The 24671-nt window shown below is 38.8% G+C and overlaps 1 protein-coding gene across 1 annotated transcript in view; it reads right to left on the bottom strand.

Moving 5' to 3' along the window:
• LOC136442583 (potassium channel subfamily T member 2-like) overlaps positions 1-24671 on the bottom strand; it is a 118626-nt gene that overhangs the window by 73866 nt on the left and 20089 nt on the right. The window contains exon 3 of the mRNA XM_066439520.1: positions 15231-15356. Within this exon, the coding sequence (XP_066295617.1) occupies positions 15231-15356 (126 nt within the window). The remainder of the gene's footprint in view (positions 1-15230; positions 15357-24671) is intronic.

Raw genomic sequence — 24671 nt, 5'->3', positions numbered from 1 at the left:
TCTCTGCAAATACTGTAACACAAGCCTACAATAAAGGTTAATAATGCCTATAACATTAACATCATATGTAGCTTTGCAACTCACAGCATGACATGTTACACATTTTCCTTGCCCTGACCTGATCTCACTTTGGGGAATAACAGATATTGTACAGTCATTATCCACCTTCTCCCTACTGACTTACGCATCAACCCAACGAACCGTCACAAAATGCCATTTTAAATAGGACTATCAAATAGACAAATAATTGACCAAAAATGAAGTCTTTACTGATTGTAAAGTAGTTTCTATGTGATAATATATCAACAGCTTGCTGCCATCAGTCCAGACCCAGACAAAATGACGGATCGAGTTTCACAATACAAACATATTTTACACATATATATGAGCGAAGCAACACCGTCTACGCTACCACCTGGTCGTGACTTCAAGCAATTACTCAGATCTGATGAATTATTCATTGCATAGACTTCATCACATGCTCTATACATGGACATTCATGATCAAACATGCGTGCACAAATCATATTTGTTGAGGTGACAGGTTCAATATTCCTTTGGGTCGAAGTGCAGGTATTTAGAAAGGCTACATCATACTTAAGTACATGTATTGACGTCTGTTCTGAACTGTCATGAATTCTCATAAGAATAACAGAAATATTAGGCCACCATGTTTTTTTCATGAAATGTTAAGTGAAGAATATCAGTTCTGAAAAAAATCAGCAGCCTAAATATCATGTGTAACATCCTACATTAAAAATGTAGAAATCCTAATCTTCCATGGCCATGCATAATTTATTGGTAGTCACTGTCGTAAAAACAATACACATGCTGAACATTCACACAATTAATGTGCAACATGTAGAAATCAACAGGTAAATAAGGGCAGACTTACGGCTTGACGTGGCTATAGGAAACCTCCAAGTCCTTAATGTGGCTCCATCGATCCATGGTTACTCTATAGTTGTGTACATTCATATTTTATCATCCCAAACTGCTCAAACGATGGCAACTCCGCTTGTTTCCCCCTACGAACTAGACAACGTCTTTCTAGCATCTTCGCGACACAAAGACAACCCACAGCAGTGACCGCACCACACCCTCCTGATTGCCTCTCTCGATATGGCCTCGATTTGCTTGTTGTTTGCGTGATAAAAAGTGGCTGGCAGGGTGAAAACGCGGGCAGGTGGTTAATGTGGGGTGATTGATGGATTTTCACATCGTGAATAAAAGGCCAAAGAAGCAGCCAATCAAAGACACATGTCTGATCAAGCCACCATTAATAACAATCCCACCCAATGAAAACCTGCGACTCACGAACCCACGTCTGAAAGATTCCTTTTCCGTCAGCCGCTCATATTGCACAATAATTCTGCAAATGTGATATTTGCAAAAGCTATTATCAGTACTGGCAGAGTAATAACCTTAGGGCAACAGAGTTAATGGTTCTAGATGTTATCATGTGATACGAACGTCTGACTAAAAAGTACCTCGGCTACTTTGGGATATAATGTTACCTGTTGAATCTATCATCTTGGAGTAGTAAGTCAAGCTTAAGGTACAAGCAACATGTGTTGGATTTGATATTCATTGTTTTCTGGGCCAAACCTTTATTAAAAACATCACATTGTCCAGAACAAAGTTTTGACTATCTATGATGCTTTGGATTTTCTGTTGCAAATTATAATCACAACAATAGCTATTTTGATGATTTTTGAAGAAATTAAATCAATGCAGATAAGCCACTTAAGCATATAAGCAGGTATACATAATTGGGTGATGTTTTGTTCTCAAAAATCCTAATGAAGCTATTCTCAGGGTATATGTATAAAGTGTTTGAAGCAGACACAAAAAAAACCACAAAAGCATGGACTTTGAAATTACAGATGAAACATTTGCTACATGTGTTCCACTTTAATCTCTTGGACTAGAAACAGTCCATAACGAGTACACCATAGTGTACAAGAGAAATTAAAGTGGCTAGCTGTGAACAATTTATCATCCCACAGGGATAATTACAAGAGATATTGGCAAGATGGAATTTGCTGCTCTCAATCGGGGCACCGGGGAATACTCAGAATTGAAGCAGTGTTTCTTCACAGCTTCTAAGCTGTTGTACATTCATTAGCCTTTACGCAGATCCATACAAATGTGTCTAACATCGTCTGTAGACTCAGCCGTTACCAGCAAGAGCTGCCTTGGCTGACCCAGTGTAATGAATAGGTTTATTCTCAATACATACAAATACAAAGTCTGAGGGGGGGAAACAGTGACTGTGTAATTCTTTACAATTGGCCGATTTTAGACATATGTGCTCATTTTTTTAGTGTCACAATAACAACATATTCTATCATTTTTTTGCAGATTTAGCTACTTGTTGACTTGAAACAGTTTGTTAAAGGGATGTTAGCCATGTCTCATCTGTCAAAAGTAGTTTTTGCTATTTAAAAGAGGCCAAAGAAAGTGCTGTTATCCATGACATCTAGGTTGTGCAGCCCGGTATGGCATAGGGGATGTCCTTAGTGCTGAAATATGGTTCTTAATTTTTACATTGAGATTTGTTCACTATCATTTGGCTTCACATAGGATTTGATGCATCTTCTTTTTTTCATCCTTAGCAATAAGCAGACTTTTTGTGTCTAGTTCTTCATAGCTCAGAGTACAGCTTTGTTACCTTTGGTTAATGCTTTAAATCTCTACTCTGCCAACAAGCAACTACCATTATCATTGATCCGCCATGTTACATCAATCTGCCACTATGAAAGACAGTGGGTTTGAGACATCTCTAGTGTAGCACTCCACAGGTATGCACAGTTTAGACATACAGGAGTGCATTATACTGGAGGATTGTTGGGTTCGAGAATTCTGTTTGGATGTATCTTTTCAGGGTGGCGGAATTATGTACCCTGGTGGAATTATGTTAGTAGATGTAAACGATCTTCATAATTGAACTGAAGCTAATTAAGACAAAGCTGGACTCAATTCTCCCGTTTAAAAGAATTTAGTTAATACAAACTTGATTCATTATCAGTGGTTCTTCAACTCTGCAGACCAACACAAGCAATACAAGTATCAATTATAGTCTTACGCCTAGATGAAGTACTTGTAACGTTATGAGTATAATCATCCATTATTCAAATACCCCCAGGTAAATGACAAGCTTAACGTAGAGGAAATTCCACAGAAGTGTATCAAAGTGTGCAGAACATGCTCGAATGAATTATTCACAGTGACCACTCACGTGCACTTCTTCACAGTAAAATAACGCTGTGCAGATAAATGTAAATTACCAAGTAAACTGCCATAATCTATTACAGGTCTGAGTGGTGTCATAGGTGGCGTTTATCATGGTAGATTTGCTTATAGTAAAACATGAAAAGAACACACCAGGTTCTGATAGGCAGCAAGACATTGGTGTTTCTGATGAAGATGATGAAGGTGTGTTACTAAAAACATTCCCACCTGGCCACAATGTCCTTGCTCTTTAAATGACATGTGTATCACTCAATAGAAATCATGAATAATGTAGTAGCATTCAGCTCTGGTATGAAGGTCAACCATTATTACCATCATTACTTCTCCGGCCAGGTTGACTCACATCACGGGGAGGGGGGTATTGAACATAAAAATGTATTTTCTGATGGATGATTATTGATATTGCTTATTAATAATGATCAGTATTGCTTGAAGTTCATGATTTTTCCTGGTCAAACAAGCCAATTTGAGCTTATCATAAATACATACAAGTTAAAACAAGCAATTATACCCAAAAGATAGTCTATAGTTAAGAAATTTAACAATATTTTCTTCACATACATTCACCTAACAACAGTCTATTAAGTAGTATAAACCATGTGTTGAATACGTCAATGAATGTTAGACATCAAGGTAATAAGATACGTCAAATAAAAGTTACTCATTGACAAGTGTTGAATAGATCATCAAAATGTCAAACCGAAATACAGAACATTTGAGTCTTTCCCTGTGTGATGAACTCCCCAAGCAACAAAATCCCCAAATCTCACATAACCCTTATTAGTGTACAGGGATTGTGTGGGTAGGGTGGGTTGTCAGTCACGGAGGCTTATATAAGCTGTACAATCTGCATAGCTGTCAACATGACCTTTTAGTGTGTAGGGGGCAAGAGTGCGATATAATAAGTTACGGCACGCCAATTTTTTTGTTGCTTCTCGCAATAGCCTCTCCTGTTTTTCCCATTTTGAAAAAAAAAATTGGGTCACTATTCCCATTCACAAATTTTAACTCCCAATTTTACTATTTTTTTCAGTTGTAAAACTCAATAGCCACCAAAATGGATTATAATTATAAAGGCTTGCACATACTTAAAAAGTGTGGTCATATTGATCATAAGTTATAATTTTTCATTTATCAAAACTATTTCTCAATATCAATCCATATATTACATAGCAAAAGGTAATTTTGTTACTGAAATTATAGTACTAGATCAAAGTAAGGGGTTCATTGCATAAAATGAGCCATATGCGCATACAAAGCTGAAACTTGAATAATCCTCTTATTCTTTATGTTATGTAAACCCTTAGCTTCACCCCAGACTATTTGCAAAAAATTTTATTTCTATTTTTTTTCCGCCCTATTGCTCCCATCTTTTTCTGAAAAAATCTGAGAATCAACAAATAAAATTGGTGTGGCCTTATCTAACATAATGTATTGAATATGGACACACTATGGTTATACAACTGAAAAACATGTTTTCAGCTACAAATGAAAATAGGAATACTTTACATTGAACTGAATATGGACAAGATGTTAACTGCAATAGCTTGATACTGTATTTTGAAAAAACAAACAATTTCATGGTATTTCTTTAGTTTTTGTATCACTGTCTCAAAACTGTTGCAAAAGCAATTACCTGATGCTTGCTAGTTTCATAAAGAGATTCAAATCTTGCAGCAACATATTTTGTATCATTCTGTAATGTATAGCCGGTAAAACTGCACTTTGATGTAACACGCCAGCAGGATGGGCAGGATGGTTATATTGCACTGAATGACCTAACCTTTGCACATCTTGCTGCAAGAGTTGTTAAAAGCTATCTAATGAGCATGCCCCTACTGTACTCGGTGTCAACGAGATCCACTCTACCATATTTATCATACTCTCCAAAGCCCCATACAGAACGCACTCTCTAAAGCTCCATATAACAAGCCACATGCGAGACTGTTTTATGTCATCGGCAAACACTCTCGCAGGCCATTATGCCAAGATTGATACCCTGGGATCAAAGCTTGCTATTGATTTCCATTAGCAGCAGACATACAAACACAGCAAAACTTAACACCATCCCTGCAGATCTGACCTGTCTGTAACTCAAACACACTGTACATGACAGGAACGCAATATAGCAGGCTTACAGTACAAGGCTCCTGAAACACTATTAGATGTTACATCTACTAGCAAAATTCCCCCTGGGTACATAACTCCGCCACCCCAAAAAGACATGTCCGAACAGATCTCCAACCCAACGTCCCCCAAGTAAAATGCACTCTACTTTTATATCTAAACTGCGCATACCTGGCGGTGCTGCACTAAAAATATCTCAAACCCACTGTTTTTCAAAGTTGCGGATTTATGTACTACCCAGTGGATTCATGTAAACAGAGATTACTAATAATTTCTTTATATTCAAAAGTCGAGGTCTTCATCGACTACAATGGACGAACATCATCATCATCATCATATTCAAAAGATGTCGTAAACTAATAGAGAAATAGTGAGGACTTACCGTGGAGTGTTTCCAGCCATTACTGCAGGTCAGAATGGCTACTGAACCATAGGCTGAGCTACTCTAAATATTACTGGCTGTGCAGCCTAAGCTATAGGGTCTTCAGTTGTTTACTAAGTCACTGATGGAGAAGTTGAGCCTAGTTGATACATTTGGCACACTACATCAAGCCCAGGCCAAATATAACAGGGGAAAAGATCACCCCCCAGGAATCTTTGAAAAGCGCCACCTAGGCGACATGTATTCCTGGTTAAATAGATAAACAAACTGAACTGAACAGCATTATAAGGAGTGTGTTAGGCCAATATTTCTGCACAGGAAAAGCACAATAGTACAGAATTTTGACATTAAATGCACTTTTCTGATTCTTTTTATATCAAAGATAAAAGAATTGTATCATACATCTAAAACTGTGCTTTAATGTAATAATACTGATTAAACAAATATAACCAAGACAAAGTGATGAATAATAACAATTGAAATATATTTTTCTATTTGTTTGTTGACCTTTGTCAAATGGTTTGCTTGAAAAAACATGACTCCAGCATCATTGAAAGATATGTCTGACTTTCTATACATATTTACAATATATCATTTTGTATGGCATAATATGCAGAAGCTGCCTTAAAAGCATTGATATCCTGTCTCTCTATTTCTTCAACTTGTTTCAATAAATCATCTGCAATTAACTTGAAATTATGTTGTCCTCATCATTGCTTCAGATTAGGATTATATCAGTCCTGGGTCATTCTAGTCATGTTCACCGCACTCTCAACTTCAACTCTCCGAAAAACACTCTCTGACCTAGTTAGCAACAGGGGGAAATGGAGGAAACTTGCAGTCGTCTGCGCAAAAGCAGCCGACAGATAATGATGATGTTTAATACCAGCCTCATTTATCATTTGATTGACTGCCATGATTCCTGATTGATGCTGACAGATGAAAAAGGTCAACGCCTGGAAACAGACTTCTATAATCAGTCTGAGTCTCTGAAACTCTGTCGGCAAAATAATTGCCTTCTGTCTGTATCTGTATCTACAATCTTGTACATTATGAGCTAGTAAAACTGCCCTTCAGCGTAACACTGTAACACTGTAACATTAAGGGTAACATGACATTGTCAAAACGGACATTAATCCTGGAAAGTAGACTATACGTGTCTTATGTGGCAGATGGACTCTCATTCTTGTATAGGACTGTTTAGCCATAGCCGAATGCTGTAGGGTTGAACTGAATCAGGACGTTTGCCAATATTGACCAATGAGAGACATGCCACCACACCCTCCAGAGCATATTCTGAACAGTCCCCTTTGCAGTCTGAGATCACTGTGGATCTTAGAGAGCTGAAATGACTGGCATGCCACCCTGTGATTGGTTCGACCAGCTATACTGTTACACACTATAAACTTTCCACTTTAGCAATCACATGTACTCATTATCTACGGCTGATTATATTTCTTCTATCAACATTTTTCAAGGATTGATATCCGGCTTGACATGAAAGCTTCTTACAAACAGGAACTGAAGCCAATTATTCTGCAGACAGGATGTTAGACTAATTATGAAGGTTTGCTTCCAGGTGTTGATCCTTTTCATGAATCAACATCAATCAGCAATGAGATTCAGGAGCCGGATGAGGCCAGAATAATCGTGACAGGAATTATGGACTAAAGGAGACTTTATTAGGTTAGAACATATTATGTTTGAGACAAACTACTAAGGATCAGTAGCAATAAATGAGGCCGGAATAAGTGTGACAAGAATTATAAACTAAAGGAGACAATCTTACATTAGCACATACATGACGTATAATTCATGTTTTAGACACGACAAAAATATTTACTCAAGCATGCAAGATCTTGAAACAGTCAGACGTTGCAGACAGCATCTGCTATCTTTTGTCAGTGACTAAAGAAAGATTTGGCAGAACTATAGGTTTTATACCAAAACTCTGAATGGATATACAGTTCATGAAGTGAAGACAATTTCATTATGTTTTAGACAAACTATTACTTTTTGATGCCATGAAGTACCTGTAAAACTTGTATTTAACCAATGTGCACAGATTATAAACAATACACTTTCAATTGGCGAAGTCTCATTTGATTAACTCATCTGATGTAGAAAAAACCTATTCTGTTATTTTCTGAGCCCAAAGTTTGTTCCAACACAAAGAGTCACCGACAGAAAACTCTCAGAACATGACCTGAACAATGACCACAACTGTCTCTACAGAGATGCTGGACGGTATAAACTCCCTGGTTGCTTTGATCAATTACTGACATCACATGTCTGTTAGGTGATTGGTTACTTGAATTTAGAAGAAGACTGCAGTATGACAATCTAGAATTTGACGCCCTAAATTGTTCTGGTTGGACAAACGTTTAGCTCAGTATGCTCAACTGCCAAGTTGAACACACATTATAATGCTGTTATTTTTAGTTATATCAATTTTCAAGATCTATACCAGGGCCCTGTATATGAACAGGTGGAGATAAGGACTGAGAATGAGGTCACGTTTCTGTTGGCTGAGCAGACATTGAATCACATGACCCCTATCCTGACCCTAATTATTCCACTCCTTACCCTTTGACCATTCCTTCCGACCCCTGTGAGGTCAGTCATAGATTTGACCACCCTTGGTACGAAGAGCAATTAAGCAATTTCATCTCATGAACCTGGAAGGATAACTGTTATTACAGGTATTCAACTTTAAATATAATACCAAAAGGCAATTCATTATAAAACCAGACACAGTCAATATTGGCTCTGTCAATCTGAAATGTAAAATATTCTGGAACCTGAAGAAGCATGCAATCATGGCATCAAAAGCACTTCCTTAGCTTTGAAGTGCTAAGGATCGTGAGGTTTAACGAGAAAAAGGTTGACCTTAATGGGAATGCATTCTGCCTGCGCAAGAATTACGAGAGACGTAGAGAGGTGAATGGCTTCGCTCACTGGAAGCCTGACCAAGTACAGGGCATTTTTGCAAGGAATTAGGCATTCAAGCATGACCTGAAGCATTTAAGGGCCATCCATGGATTGGGTTGGCGAATAAGCTCCCCGTTGTGGAATCCCATGGCACAAGATGACCCTGCTGAGAAAATCCTCCAATAACTCAAGACTCGGCAATTGTTTCCTATAGGCAACTGACATCCACTAGCTAGACTTTGCGTCCGCTTTGTTCTTGATTTCATTATAGATAGCGGAATATCTAACCCTGGAATCAGCTGATACGGACCAGCAATAACAATGAACCCATTAGAGAATACTGTAATTCTTGTTTCTTTCACTGTAACTTTATGTTCACTGTTTTCACTGTCCCCATTGGACTGTGAACTTATCATCACCGTGAATATAATACCTAATTTCTGATTCCTTCACACATCCTTTCTGTAAATCACTAAATTGCTGCCACCGTGAAGTTAAAGTTCGGTGAAAATGTCCATTTTTCTTACACCGTGAAATTTTGCTACCGTGATTAAAAGTGAATTACAGTAAGCTATAACCCTGCACGACTCTGTTTTTCTTTTAGACTATGTTAATGTTTTTCTTTTAGACTATGTTTATTATAAGGATCACAAAAAGAAATTAGATACATAAATGCGAGTGTTTGCAGCTGACTTATGGCCTTTGGTCTACAAATTCATTGCATTACTAGCTAAGGTATTCTATTAAGCATGCCTACATTGTAGTCTTCCCCAGGGTACCATAATATATAGTTTATTGTCTGGTGGATGCAGAGTATTTCATCTTGCTCCACATCTAATCTTGGCAGGTACTTTGGGATTTGCCTGCTCAACAGGTAAATGTCAAATGTAGCCGAATGCATAAAGTAGGTGATAGTTTACCATGAACATGAGCAGGTGCGCATGCAGTGTTCACCTAGTTTATAGTCACTCTAGTGTAATGTATTTGTCTACATTTGACATTTACCAGATGAGCAGTTGTTTTTGTCTACAAAAAGCTGTCAAAATGCAGATTTTAGTCCCCAAAGATCAATATTCAAACCCTTTCCCCAACTTTCTATGGCACTAGTTTTGCAAGGACGGCCAGCTATCAAAGTTCAGCAAAGTAGCAAAATATGGAGGTGCCAATCCAGGTGCTACATCACATGAGTGTTTGTGACCTTTCATCATCATGGTGTTCCCCCAGGCTAAGGCGGGCAGGCCTCCAGCCTGGCACGGTACGACTCCACGGTGGGAGCCATAACTACTGTGCCAGGCAGGGCATTCCACTGGGGGATGGTGCGGGGGAAGAATGAATATTTGTATCTATTAATGTTCTAACATTGATTGTTTGATATTTGAGAGTATGGCTCCCCCGGGTGTACCCTAGCTGGTTTCAGTAGACTGTCAGTGTTTATATTGATACGGTTGTTGACTAGTTTATAGAAAAAGGTGAGGCGGGCGTTCCTCCTCCTTTCATCGGACTTCTAAAACTGACTGATGGTGAACGTTTCCGCCATCGTGTGGCTGCTCTTTAAAAACATGTCCTTCATGCACAAATCCACAAGCACCAGTATAAAAACCACAGAGAGCCATAAAGGGAACGTGCCTGGGAGAAGATATGCCAAGAATTATAGATTTTTGGTTTGTTGCCATGGCAACATGAGATATCAGCAGCTGTGGATGCCGACATGGGGTCCAATGCCTCAACTTGAGCAGCTGTGGGAGCCTGAAGCAATGGCCCCAGGAGTTGAACCAATCAGTGTGATTTCCCAAGGTTCTGATAAGTCAGAAAACTGCATTCTGCATCTGGAAAGGTGAAGAACCCTCAACCGTGCAGTCACAAAAGCTTCATATAATCGACATTGCCTTGCACTTTCCTTCTAAAAGCTTTGATTATACTGCAATACTCACAACTATTACATTGGAAGAGAGAGAGCTAAAAGCCTGAAAATAATAGGAACGCTAATGGCAATAAATACGGTGCAGTCAGAGTATTTCAAGTACAGAAAAGTACTCGCAATCATGATTACTATCTTGTCCATATATTTTCATCTAAGTCATTCCTTACCTGTTGCATCTATTCATGAGAGAATTAATGACATTGGAAATCAGCCAAAGGATAATTATCTACTAATTTACAAATTGTCTACCAGGTAAATACTCTTTAAAAGAGTGCAAGAAGTATAAGACCTTCATTATGAATCACTTTAAGACAGGTGAAGAAGTAAAATAGGGTGGCAATGAGTTGCTAAGTTCCTTTTCATTGACCCACTTAGATAATGTCACTCACCAATTAACAAATTCAGCCTGCTATGGCAGCCATTTGGCACCAAGTTTGTATAGTTAATGGGGTTAGGCAGCAAGGAGAAGGTTAAGATAGTCATAGGGTTAAATAAAAAAGATCACATTCAATCGCACAGTAAGAAAATACCAAGTTGACAACTCCTACATAATGTACAATGTAGGCCTGGGGTATAGTGACTCCCTGGGATACCATGTACATGTATAGAGATTTGTGGGTCCAGAGGGTCATACCCTGTCTGCTGACAGGCTGGAAATATACCACTGGCCTGCTATATTTAGGACTACATGTCACTGATGCTTCGTACTAGAGAACATGGCTATAGACAAGACTGGTGCAAGTGACACATCTGTTTACAATCAAAGTCTAACAAGGTTCCAGAATAATATGATCATTACAAAGCAAACAAAAGGAGGTATGCAATTAGGTCATATCAGCTTAATGTGTTTTTATTTATCTTCATTTATGAATCTTTATTACTAATTGATTTCCAAGGGTCGGCCCTTACAAAATCATAACAAATGTTTAAAAAATGATCACTTAACATTAACTTAATGAATCATACATTCACAATATATGTTCAAGCCTGAATACCATCATCTACATGTTTGTATACTACCGGACCTGCAAATTTGACTAAAAGAGACTTGCTAAAATAGAGATGTACTCTCTCGGACTCATTGAAAAACATAAACTTTTATGCATTTCACAAACTGTCCCAAGTGTACATACTTTAGAATTAACTCCACTAATTGCCTAAGAAACAAATTTCATACCGTTCGTCAGGGTTATCATCATCATCACTGTCAGGAAAAATATCAGCAGACGATGTAGACTGGGCCATGTTCGTTGGTACATCCAAACAACAAGTGTTCCATTATTAGCTCCGTCAGAGTGAAGTGTGAGGTCAGTTTGTGTTATTTCAAATGTTGGCAATGGCAGCAGACGATCACGATAACATATCATGTTACATTACTGCATGGAGGAAGTCTTAAATGTCATGTGTGATGACCACCTGCTCAGTGACCTCACTTGGGGAACCAAAGCTATGTCAGATATATTTAGTAATACTTTCTTGTATGTCTATGGGAACGTATCATAATCAACCCGTTGACCCTTCTTTTCAACAGATACTTTCGGATTGCAATGTAGCATTCCCTCTCCAAAAATGATAAATCCCTTGAAAAGAATATAATTTTTCTACAACCAAAACATTTGAAAGAGTCACTATTTTCATAAGTTCTTGAGGTTGAAGCTATACAAAAGTTACGTCTGGAAAAGATGATCGACACACTGGCTATTGGCCTGCGTCTCGCCTTCTACAGTTTTTCAGCAGAAAAGACAACCGATTTTCATATTTTGCTGTCAATTTGCAAGAAATGCTGACTTCATTTTGTACAGGTTTGCAGTAATTCTATTGCAATAATGTACTGTGATTTGGTGAATTGTTTTAGTCAACAAACCTTCTGATTATTCATAAGCATTAAGCACCAATGTATTGTCAACTTGCAATACTGTAAAAATGCATTTAAGTTTGCTTTAAGTTTTTATTTCGCGCTAAGGCGAAAATGTAGTGTTTGCGGTGGTTTTAAGTTCACGGCAGCGCTATAGTCACATACTGCTGCAGTATAGGACAAAAATGTTCACGCTGGTTTTAAGTTCGCAGTCGCTGCGAAAACCACGAGCATTAAACCACCGCAAACATTTCTGCATTTACAGTATATGTGATAGCTTCAATCTGTCCTAAATGGATTGAATGACCTTGGATTCTGGGTCAGTCAGGACATAAGGATCATTGCGCAGTGCCATGTGAGCTGGCACTAAACCTCGCCTCTACTTGATTAATGGATGAGTATCACCCCCTCTAGCTTCTTCATTAGGAAATACAATATACCACAGGACTCTGTGTCATCCTCCTCTATCAGTTTCTTAAGCTGGTATCAAATAACCACTGTAAACAAGGGGACCGACCAGTATACATGTCTGAGGGGTAGTAGAAATGTGTAATACATATTGTGTAAGCTAAAGGCGCTTCCAAAAATGGGGTGTAGGGGGCTTTTGGGTATCTGTAGCTGCCAAAAATATGGTGTAAGGTTTTCTGCAAAAATTATCACTGACAGTGTAATTCGCTTCTTTTGTAGGGACTTAATTTCCCGGTAGAAGCTAGTTAAGGGGATAGAAGGTTTTATTTGCAGTCGAAACAATTCTGTAGAACAGTTTCAAGTAGTGATAAAACACAGTGATATTTGTGATGTCATGATTTCGCTGTATGATGTCACAATGAAAACTGCGAAAATAAATCCACCTCAAATATTTCAAGATTAACAGTACCATCACACATTAATAGGCCCACTGATGTTAAGCAGATTCAGCATACTGGAGTACATATTATATATCAACAGTTCCCATGATAATCTTGGTAATACTCTATATTTATGACTTATCATTTAAAGGCTTAACCAATGAACACACCGATCATCAGCCATCAAAATCTAACACTTTTTAAAAATTCTTCACATTCTTTTCCATCAACGATCAATGAGTACTGTCTTACATGAAATAAGTGCATCCGCCCATCTTAATACTTAAGTGGTTGGTCATACATAATTCATAAACATAGAAATTCTGCAACATGTTCACACAACATTTGAGTAATATGAAAAAGCTTTTAGCTTGACCCCCCCTACTAATGCCCTGGCATAATCAATACAACTTAAGCGGTGCATATGTTTGGAGTGCACAACCGTGAAAAGATTTAAGGCTGTGTCATTCTTTTAGCTCAGAAATAGAAAGACTTAAACTAATTACTGAGGAAATTGTGTAGACTTTACATTCATCATAATTCTGAATTACTTGTTTGATACATACAAAAATTCTGTAGTGTATTTTAATAGTTATGATATGCCTGATAATAATTGAACCCCATGGGTCTTCATGTCTTTTATTGCTTTGAAAAATACATGTCGCCTCCTGCATATGCTCTAAATTACAATCTGCTATAGAATAGGTGCTTAAGCAGTGTGAAGATACTGCCTTGAAAGCTATTTTTAGCAATAAAAATAGTATTTATGTCAGTGATACATGTCAAGTCATAGGGAGTATTAGTAGTAGTGTTATGTTATGCGTATGATTGTACCCAAAAGATTTAGGTGTCAAATTCTGAAAGAATTTCTGAAAGATTTTTATGGAATAGGAATGATTATAGGGGTCAAAACAACCATCATGGGGTACTGCTTCACAGCTACATGTATAAGGCACTCTTTACAGTCTAGTTCAGTTTGCCACCAAACTTTCTTTTAGCATCTATTGGTATTCCCGCTCAATAACATTGTCAATACCACCTTGAGCTCCAAAAAATGACTGCTAATTTCTGGGGAAAGATCAAAATGACCCGAATCTCAAAGTTTAAGGTTGTGAAAGCTTGGTGTACTTTTAATGATTTTGACAGATTTTAAACTGAGAAATTAGCAACACAGAAAAAATACTCTTCTTTGAAAGTTATAAACCACCTTTTATGAATAAATAATTTATATCAATCTATAATTGAATGTTCCAAATTGTGAATTGTTTACCAATGTAGTTACAGTGTTTATATTAAGTAAAACTGAAGTTCCATTTTCAGGGAGACTTGTATCGTAACGTTACTGAATCCCAATACAGCATCAAAGATGCAACCAACTACTTAGTTGGCTGCCGACGCCATAGGCACCAAACGCGATTATAGCTAGCGTCCACTGAGGATGATAACAATATGGGAATAATTCATATAGGTATGACTGTACATTCTACCTCCGGGCTGAATTTCTACTTAGAAGGAAAAGAGCGTCGTGGGCAAACTGCTGAGTATCGAATTCCAGGAACAATCAAGTTACTTGCAACAAGGATTTACAACACAACTCTCAAAACCGCGCAGTAAAACTAATAGCACGTGTGCTTTCAACACATGACCAGAGGCCGTATGGTCATTGCCAAGGGCATATGGTCAGACGGTAACCTATTCTAGGGACAGCAAATTGCTACCTTACAGCATTTCTCCTGGAAAACGCCATGTTACTTTCACGTCGATTTCATCCGGGAAATTGTTTACACAGCCATCTCCATGCCAACGTACTTACACGGCCACCCCCTGGTTCACACGTACTAATAACGATCTCTGTAATGTATTTCAGGGGTGCCACAAATCCTGCCTACCCCGGAGTGAGGTAATCACTCACCTGTCCTCGTCTTGACTGGCGTACTCGCCGAGAATCAGGTCCCTGAAGCGGTAGCGGGGCGGGAGTGGTGGCACGCCGGTCACAGGGCTGTCCGCCATGTTCGCCGAGATGCTGTTGATCTCCAGTCTACGCTAGGGACGACGGGAACATCATAGTCAGCAAAGACAATCTGATTACAACAACGTTTCCTTTCAATAAACCTTCAAGTTATTATTAGTTCATGCCCCACTATACATTCTTGTTTTGGTCTCTCGTGCCAAAATAGGGACGACAAAGAGCCGGATATTTGAATCGCCTGTAGCCGCAATATTCCTCACAGCTGCAAAGAACATCAATATGCAATCTTAAAAGCCTCATTTCATCATCCACGCGCCTGTCATAAGATGAATCCTCTAGGAGACGAAGGCTTCCTTGATTATCAGACGCGGCAGATAAGGAGAAGCATCCCTAAGCACAGGAGGCCTGCATCCTAACTTCGTGTATGCGCATGCATTTTTCTGCTGCCTTAAAACCTGTGAAACTCCCTCAGGACAGGAACTGAAGTGGCTTATATTGACGGCATGGCCTTAGGATCTCTGATGTTATAGATCCTATCTCATAGTACTCTATAGAAGGGGAGAAGGATGCTATCTAGATTATATTTCACGTTCGCAAAGTGCAAAGTTTTGCTAGAATATTCTGTCTTCTGTTTAACGCAATTTTGAGATTCAATTAACGACATTGACTATTTTGATTTTCACTCTATACACATTACCAAAAGCATAAAGTGCATCCAAGGCGCAAACGACACACTTCCAACAGAGTAAACCTAAAAGACACATATAGGCAATGAAGCAAATCCAATAGTGTCGACTAAGTAATTACAACCAGAAATGATTATCAGTTGTTAATTAAACACATCAACTAATCATGAAGGTTTATTACATGGGTTTATTGATATCACACTCCGTTCTGACAACGTGGTTGATGGAGATTATCAAAGACTGAAATTAAGCCCATACAACCGATGTAACCGTCATGGCCTGTAGCAATGATAATTCAATATTTATTCCATATTACTTTAGGGACTTTGATGTTGGCGCCGCAGGCGCTTTCTGTAGAAAGACATCCATGTATAACCTAATCATAACATCCCCCTAGACGAGATTGATCCATTTTCTTCTTGTTTGATTTCTTTGTGAAGAATGTATTTTGGAGAAGGCTGAAACCACACAGGAGGTCTAGGATTCATGATATGGCTGCAGCCATGTTCCCGACACAGCGCTATTAGAAGGTACCGATGTCTAGATTACTTCGTTGCACTTTGTGGATCCCACCAGGCTGCAATATTTCATGCGCGGACACATCGTAGTAGCGGACGCCTGATGTGAATACTGAGTAACAGATGCTGAGAGCTTTTTACATGATACTACACGAACGTACTCACTCGAGTCTTGTGATCGCACTGACGTGAATATAAAACTTCCCGATCGATGTCAATGACCGGAAAAGAACACTCGAGAAATAAATGTATTTGTTGGCAATTTTTGTTTGTTTGCAATGTCAGCTTAGAGAAAGAGGTGAAATCCACTGTCCTCTGAATCATCTACGACACACATTGTGCTGATGTGAATATGAAACTTACTGATGTCAATGACCGGAAAAGAAGATTCGAGAAATAAATGTATTTGTTGGCAATCTTTTAAATTTGTTTGTTTGCAATATCAGGGGTGAAATCCCTCGCCGCCCTGAACCATGTATTACACTGACATCCGTATCAATGCAGAATTTAGAGGTTTGTGAAAAACGACCGTCCGGAAAGATCGATGAGTTGAAAACCCATTTTTACGCAGACAATTTATCAGGCCATTTCCGGGTCACACGCTGGGATGCTAACTAGAGAAAACCGGCTTAGCACCCATCTGACAAGCTTTCTAATTTCCCAACTTGTGCTATTCTAAGCCACAACGGAATCTAACAGCTCTAGGGAGCTGGGGCTTTGGACGTTTTCTTTTGTACTTCAGAACTTGCTTTTTGTCTCCAAACAAGATTTCCTTACAAGGATAAAATCGATGCAAGACACAATCATCAAATAATGTCACAGGAAAATTGATAGCGAAGAGCGCGGTTAATACTCCTAGAGAGCAATCAGCGTTGACCTACATACTCGCGATGCATATCCTCTACGGAAAAGATGGGTATTGTCAGTCTACTTTTGAAGCCGCTAAATTGGGCTATATATCATCTCCTATATGGCCGGCGGCCAGAGATGGTAGTTGAGACACATTTTCCTCGGTTGTAAACTTTGTTTCGGTTGGGTGTCCATACACAAACCGTCTTTTATGGCATTTTGATACTGTCTTCGAGTAAAAATGCATGCTGGTTTCTTCCCAGTGATTACCTGCGTAAATTGGTGAATGGCATAAAGCCTTCCATGATAACAAAGTCATTGTCCCTTTCCATACGTCTATCATTTGGGCATTCATATATGCCTACACGGAACTTATTTTTTTAGTATTCAAGGAAATGAGCGAGTCGATGTGTAGGGCCTACCCACAGACTCATTTCCTTGACAATTGAATGATAAAAAAGATATTCCGTCAATAGCTTGCATTGACAGTACAATCAGACGTACGCAACAATGAGCGACATGATTACTGTTTCAGAAAATGATAGTGATCATTTGACGTCAATCTGTGAACCCATGATGTCGAACTGGGAATAAAAAGTAATTAAAACTTGATCTACTCTAAGTCAAATCTGTAAGCTGTTAGCGAAAGCGTCGTTTTCAATGATGGTCATGACAGTGAAGGACAATTAGAGGTTGGTAATCTTGAGTTTTATGGCAACTGGTTTTCAGATAGAAAATTGTAGTGATCGTGGGATGTCCATCTGTGAATGAAATTAATAATAATGAAACTATCTTTGTGCGTTAAATCTGAAAGTTGTGAGTAAAAGTTATCAGCTTTATAAAAATCTATTCATTAATCTTTAGGGTGGTTCTTTCAGTTTTAGGATGACCAAACCCTTTCTTATCAGTCACACATCGGTAACCTTGAGTTTCATGGTAGCTGATTTTCCCACAGAGAATCATGGTGATCCTGTTTATACGTTTGCTTGAACCTTTATCTATTTATCTATTTCATCTGTGATGTAAAAAATGTGAATGAAAAGTAATAAAACTCTATCTACTGTACGTCAAATGTGCAAGTTGTGTGCAAAAGATGTCAGATTTAGGGATGACCATCACTTACTATCCCTTTCTTATCAATCACAAATCGGTTACCTTGAATTTCATGGTTACTGCTTTTCCGATAGAAAATCCCAGTCATCTTGTGATGCCGATTTGTGAATGAAAAGTGATAAAGCTTGATCTATGGTACCTAAATCTGCAAACTATGCTTGAAGTTGTCGGCTTTAGGGATATGGCCATTGTACTGAAAACCTTTCATATCAATCAGAAGTAGGTAACCTTGACTTTCATGGTTACTTTTTCAAATAGTAAAGTCATGCGTGGGATGCCGCTCTATGAATAAATAGTAATAATACTTGATCTACTGCACGTAAAATCTGCAAACTGTGCTTGAAGTTGTCGGGTTTAGGGATGGCCATGGAACTGAACACTCATTCTTATCAATCAGAAGTAGGTAACCTTGACTTTCATGGTAATCATGGGATGCCGCTCTATGAATAGATAGTAATAAAACTTGATCTATTGTACGTAAAATCTGCAAACTATGCTTGAAGTTGTCGGCTTTGCGGATGGCCATGGTACTGAAAACCTTTCTTATCAATCAGAATTAGGTAACCTTGACTTTCATGGTTACTTTTTCAAATAGTAAAATTATGCATGGGATGCCACTCAATGAATAGATAGTAATAAAATTTGATCTACTGTACGTACAATCTGCAAACTGTACTTGAAGTTGTCGGGTTTATGGATGGCCATGGTACTGAAAACCTTTCTTATCAATCAGATGTAGGTAACCTTGACTTTCATGGTAATGATGGATGCCGCTCTATGAATAGATAGTAATAAAACTTGATCTATTGTACGTAATATCTGCAAACTGTGCTTGAAGTTGTTGGCTTTGGGGGTGGTCATGGTAATGAAAACCTTTCTTATCAATCAGAATTAGGTAACCTTGACTTTCATGTTAATTTTTCCAAATAGTAAAATCATTGGATGCCGGTCGGTGAATGAAAGGTAATAAGATCTCATCATGATCCTGCACTGTTTTCTGCATCTTCAGTCGTTGAAATATCCCATAGCTACATTCAGTCTTTCCTCATCTTCTTCCAATGTGTTTTGTGTCTTGTGAGCTTCCTTAGCTCTTGGTTTCTTTTCTGTGGTAGAAAGGCCTCGCCCTCTGTGCTTCAGGTCTCCCTTCAGCATGCTGAGTAGATTGACACAATTTTTTTCCTTTGCGTGCATTGTATCTGCTGGAGCCTAATATTGAGAAATCCAGAATTCCAATCTACCGTACGTCAGACCTGCAAGTTGAATTATCGGCTTGACGGATGACCATGACCTTGAAAACCTTTTTATCAATCAACAGTAGATAACCTGACTTTTATGGTAACTCTTTTCATTTCCTTCAAATAGAAATGGTAGTGATGCTATGGTGCTGATCTGTGGATTAAAAGTAATAAAACTCTATGTACTGCACGTCAAATCTCCGAGCTGTGAGTGAAACTGCCGGCTTAGTGCATTGCCATGGATACCGTGCTTAACTATAGCCCAGGACTTTACGGGGATGCCATATCATCTACTAGTAAGCTATGAACAAAATCTTTACATAATGACAAACTTTACTGCAAGACGTGCTTACTTGTACGAAGCCTTTATTGATACTATAAAGCAGCCAGCATGCACGATCAATACAAGAATTGAAGCATCGGGCTTACAGACGCTAAATCACACTGGTATGGATACTACACGTATATCTTATTACCGGAAATCGCAACATTCCGCTTCAATCCCATCAGTATGTCAACACGACTTCATAGCATTCGCAACATTGCGAATCTAAATCTTCCGGATAAGAGTACAACGGCGCTTTGAGATGTCTTTTCCAGTGAAGGTCATATATGTGCCCCAAAGCTCTTCCGTTAGACACCATATCACCATCATGCACTCATCTGTTTTCTGCTTTTACGTTGTCCTGGAAGGTCTACAACATTAGGCTGATTTGTGTTCACCCTAGCTGTGTGTTAATCACTTTTGCCGTCAGAAAGAAACAAGGCTAAAGCTATATTACGACACATCCGACCCTACCTTGTCCCTACACTGCATAAATCGATCGTTAGTAAGGCAACCGTGGGTATAATAAAGTTAGAGGGGATAAGTTATCTACTGGACTAAAAGGATCTAGACATACCGGTGATGTTTCTACTACCGAATCTAAGATGTGGTTCTTTGAGAAACACCGGAGACCCAGGAGGGGTACATTTCTTCTTTTACAAGAGATATTCAATTACAATCTTCGGGTAAGATGAATGATATTGATCAGCGTATGCTGACATGAAAGGAATACACCACTGCGGAACTGAAGATGTTATTGGGTCTTTTGTATCAATGTCTATAACACGTCAAATCGTAATTGAATCGAGATCGTGGAAGTCAAATCAATAAAGATAAGAATCAATGTAATACCATATAGATAGTTATATAGATAGATCATATTTTGGTGGTATATGTGACATCCAGTACTAATGAAGGATACATATCATTTGTAATATATTACATACGTATCATGTATCATATCTAATATTTCATATCTACATGTTTATCGGCTTGTATGCCAGAAAGTATCTCAATGGGTCAAAGGACCAAATTCAAGGTTATTTTTTACCGCGAAAAATGCCTCCAGTTTAAACATACATACTACAGTACATAAGGTACTGCCTAAGCCTTAGAAATTCTTCCAAAGACTTACTGTATAAGTTTCTCACACTACATTGTCTATTTTAGAATAGTTAAGTTTCCTATAATTGTTAAGTAATAGAAGTTGACATATGTTGTACCTCATGCAATAAAGTTATATTGCTTTATAGCTACATATTCAGTCATGCAGTCTTTAAACTTTTCTTGTTTTTACCTCACGCAGCGAATCTCTCGTCGATGATTTATGAAGTTAAGTTACTGGGACATTGTACAGTGTTGAACGCCACCCACAGGTATACAATTATCCAACCGAATACCCTGGAGTAACTGTGCACTGCATTCACGTCCCTGCTACTCCCTTTGAGCTAGAAGACAAATTACCTTTAACAGCCTTCCCGATTCGCGAAATTGGAAAAGTGCCCAAAACCCAAAAGTGATTGTTTATCTAATTGACTTCAAAACACTGTAAGTAAGGTTCATTTTCATGCATGGAGGCATTTTGGTACAAACATTTTGATCCAACTTTAGGCTTTCTACGGGTATTCAGCGTGATAAAAATGTCATCTAAACATGATCCAAAAGCCATTTGCAAAGTCCGCATTTTGGGGTAAGCTGCCAGTAACGCGTCGTGAAAGTCAAATTTATGACTTTGAATGGCCCAATTAGGTCTAGAACATGGCATGGGGTGCATCAGTTACCAGCATTTTAAAGCATTCTAAAAAGATTTTTTGTGCTTTGCGCTGTGACACTTTAGCAACGCCCAAGGCAGTCCAAGTGAACCTCTAGCAACTCATGCCCACGTACTTTCATTTTTTTGCTTTTCTGAGCTTTAACTAACAATATATGAGATGATACACAGAAACATAGGCATAAAGACAAATAAAACAAAACAAAATATTTAGATGAAAAACAAGCCAACTTTTTCGCTGTCTTCGGTGACTATGCAATGTAATTTAGCTCGAGATTGTAGCCAAAAGCCAGAAAGAAGGCCACAGGACTGACCCTCAGCTTGTTATAGGAGTTGTGTATCATTCCTTCCTCGTCAGATGAGATGTTTTTCATAACAAGTCACGCGAACTACCCGTATGCGAACCTAAACCTTACATCGCGTGGCCATACCTAGGCAATTATGCCGTGTTATTGTGTTGGGGTCAGCTTTTCCAACATCAGTCACGTAGGGTCACGTAGGAAACCTTGATCATTGAATTCAAAGTGACATAAAAATACCTTCATTCCACTTGCTTGCATATATTTTCATATACACTTGACACTGAAAACAAACTTGAGAGGGTCTTCCAATGATATATGAAGTTAGACAGCTACATGTGTATGTGTGGCCTACAAAACACTTTGTAAGCCCATGTACTCAAAATATCAATCCCTTGTCTAATACATCGGGGAATCTTCTCTTAACAGCAGCAAAGTATGCCTATCCATACGTATAGATTTTTGTCACGTTTCAGACTTGTAAAACACTTCAACATATGGCGCCGTGAAGACCATTTGAAGCTGCTATATTGCGAACAAACGACGCAAGATACTCTGTTCAAATATTGAAAGGCTTTGTTGTGTTGACTGAAAATGACAACGCCACCTTCCAAAGGGATTTGGAGATAAAGCACGCAGAGAGACAGGCACCAAAACTAAACCTGTTACCATGTAGTGTTCACATCGCCCGTGTTTAACGTCAGATAACATTAATCGGCGATGACAAATTCGCGAGCTGGATAAATCCGTTCTAACAACGGGTGGTGCTCACCACTTTGCCTGGGGGAATCAAGTTCAAGACTGTCAACGTCATAGAGCAACAGGGACTGTCCATCATTATCTTTGTATCACCTCAATCAAAATTGAGAAGATCATGAACTGTAGGCTTGAGAAATGCAGGCTTCTGCAGGTTGTTCCTTTAATGTAATAAGTCACAAATTGCCGCTGAAAGTTGACTCTAATAAGATCTGAAACCATTGTTGCACTCCATGGCTAATGTAATATGTCAAATATTCGCCGATGTTTTTTCCCATACTCCGTCAAATTTGCGATTTACCACTGGATGTAATGTGAAAGCAGACATTCCCGTGATGAACAGAAATTCGATTTACCGTCCCAGGTGCGAGGTTGTTGATTGGATTTCATAGCAGATTCTCTTAGATTCTAAGTGCACTCACGCCTTCTGGCGCTGTAGTATAACGTGATGTAACAATACTAGACAAGCCGGATAAGGGTACTCAAAGTGGTTTTACCTTTCGTCGCCCTGGAAGCTCGTGGTTTTCGAAGGATGACTCATGCCGGCTTGGTGTACGTATTGCAGAGCTCCCTAAACTTTCTACTGTACTGAGATACCACCATGTAAAACATGGCCCCTGATTATTAATCACATAGGCGGACAGACGTCATGCGTAAGAAGTTGAAGGTCAGACGTCAGTGGTACTAGATATTACGGATGCTCTCGTATCAGCTTTGATATTCTTGAAATATCCTCACCCTTATAAGCCTGCAGTGGCTATACGGATGGCATTCCTTTAAAACGTACAGCTGTCGGTGAAGGAGAAAAAGAAGTCGCAATATGCAATCTACATTGTTTTACAAACTATGACACATGAAAATGACGAGACCCCTCCCGAGTACTGCATAAACTGCACCACGCATAAACCTCTTCTTATGATAAAAGGTCAGTTTAAATCAGCGGCTACACATATGCGGGTCCAAGGACCAGCGTTTATAGACTGTTGCGCCAAGTGAGTGAGCACAAGCCATGGTTAGTTAGGTATATCTCAAGCCGGTACAGATCAAGAGGCATTTGGGGAATCAACCAATGGACTTTACAACTCCCAGATTGCGTCATGACCCAGCTCTTGAGACATGTAAAACAGAAACGATTTGTAGACAGAAATATTCCACAGTAAGGGCCTGCAACAACAGCACGTTAAAACTTTCTGTGACTTTGAATATGGTCACGGACCTCACATTGTCAGGGATTGCCACCATCGTAATCACAGACATTCAGATGCAGACATCGTCACACTCTGTTAGTTGTAACCTTTCTGTTTCTGGTAATCACATCCCTTGTGGCCTCATTAGCAGCTTGTAATCCAGTTATCATCTGGGTACGAAGCTGTCTGGCATATCTGTGGTACTAGAAAACACAAGTGAAACATTAATCATGTACTCAAGTGCCAATGAGACTCTCTGACACGCATTTGGTACAGTTCAACACCCTCGCAGCTGCTAGCTTGTGTAAGTGCGAATTTTCACAGCACAAAATTTGACTTTTCACTTTACTGATGACCTACTCCATACATCTTTTGAAAACTGGTGGTGTCGTCAAAATCGTTGTCTAAGAGTTAATCTTTGTAACAAGTCATTCTGTCAGTAAAGGCGTTGAAAGGACAGACATGTCAAGAAATGACAGCCAAATCACCAAGGAAATAAACCCACAGATGTTCATTTGATTCTCTGTGAATCCCTATCAGCGGCGTTAAGATGTACTAGTGTAGGGTTAGTATCTCATTGAACTTTTCCAAGCATGCAAGGATCGCCTAACATGGATGTTTCACGAGCAATCAATACCCTCCGTC

Source organism: Branchiostoma lanceolatum, chromosome 9, assembly GCF_035083965.1.
Source record: "Branchiostoma lanceolatum isolate klBraLanc5 chromosome 9, klBraLanc5.hap2, whole genome shotgun sequence".
In the NCBI taxonomy this organism is placed as follows: Eukaryota; Metazoa; Chordata; class Leptocardii; order Amphioxiformes; family Branchiostomatidae; genus Branchiostoma; species Branchiostoma lanceolatum.
The sequence above is the reverse complement of the archived record's forward strand: the minus strand, read 5'-3'. Positions and strand labels throughout refer to the sequence as shown.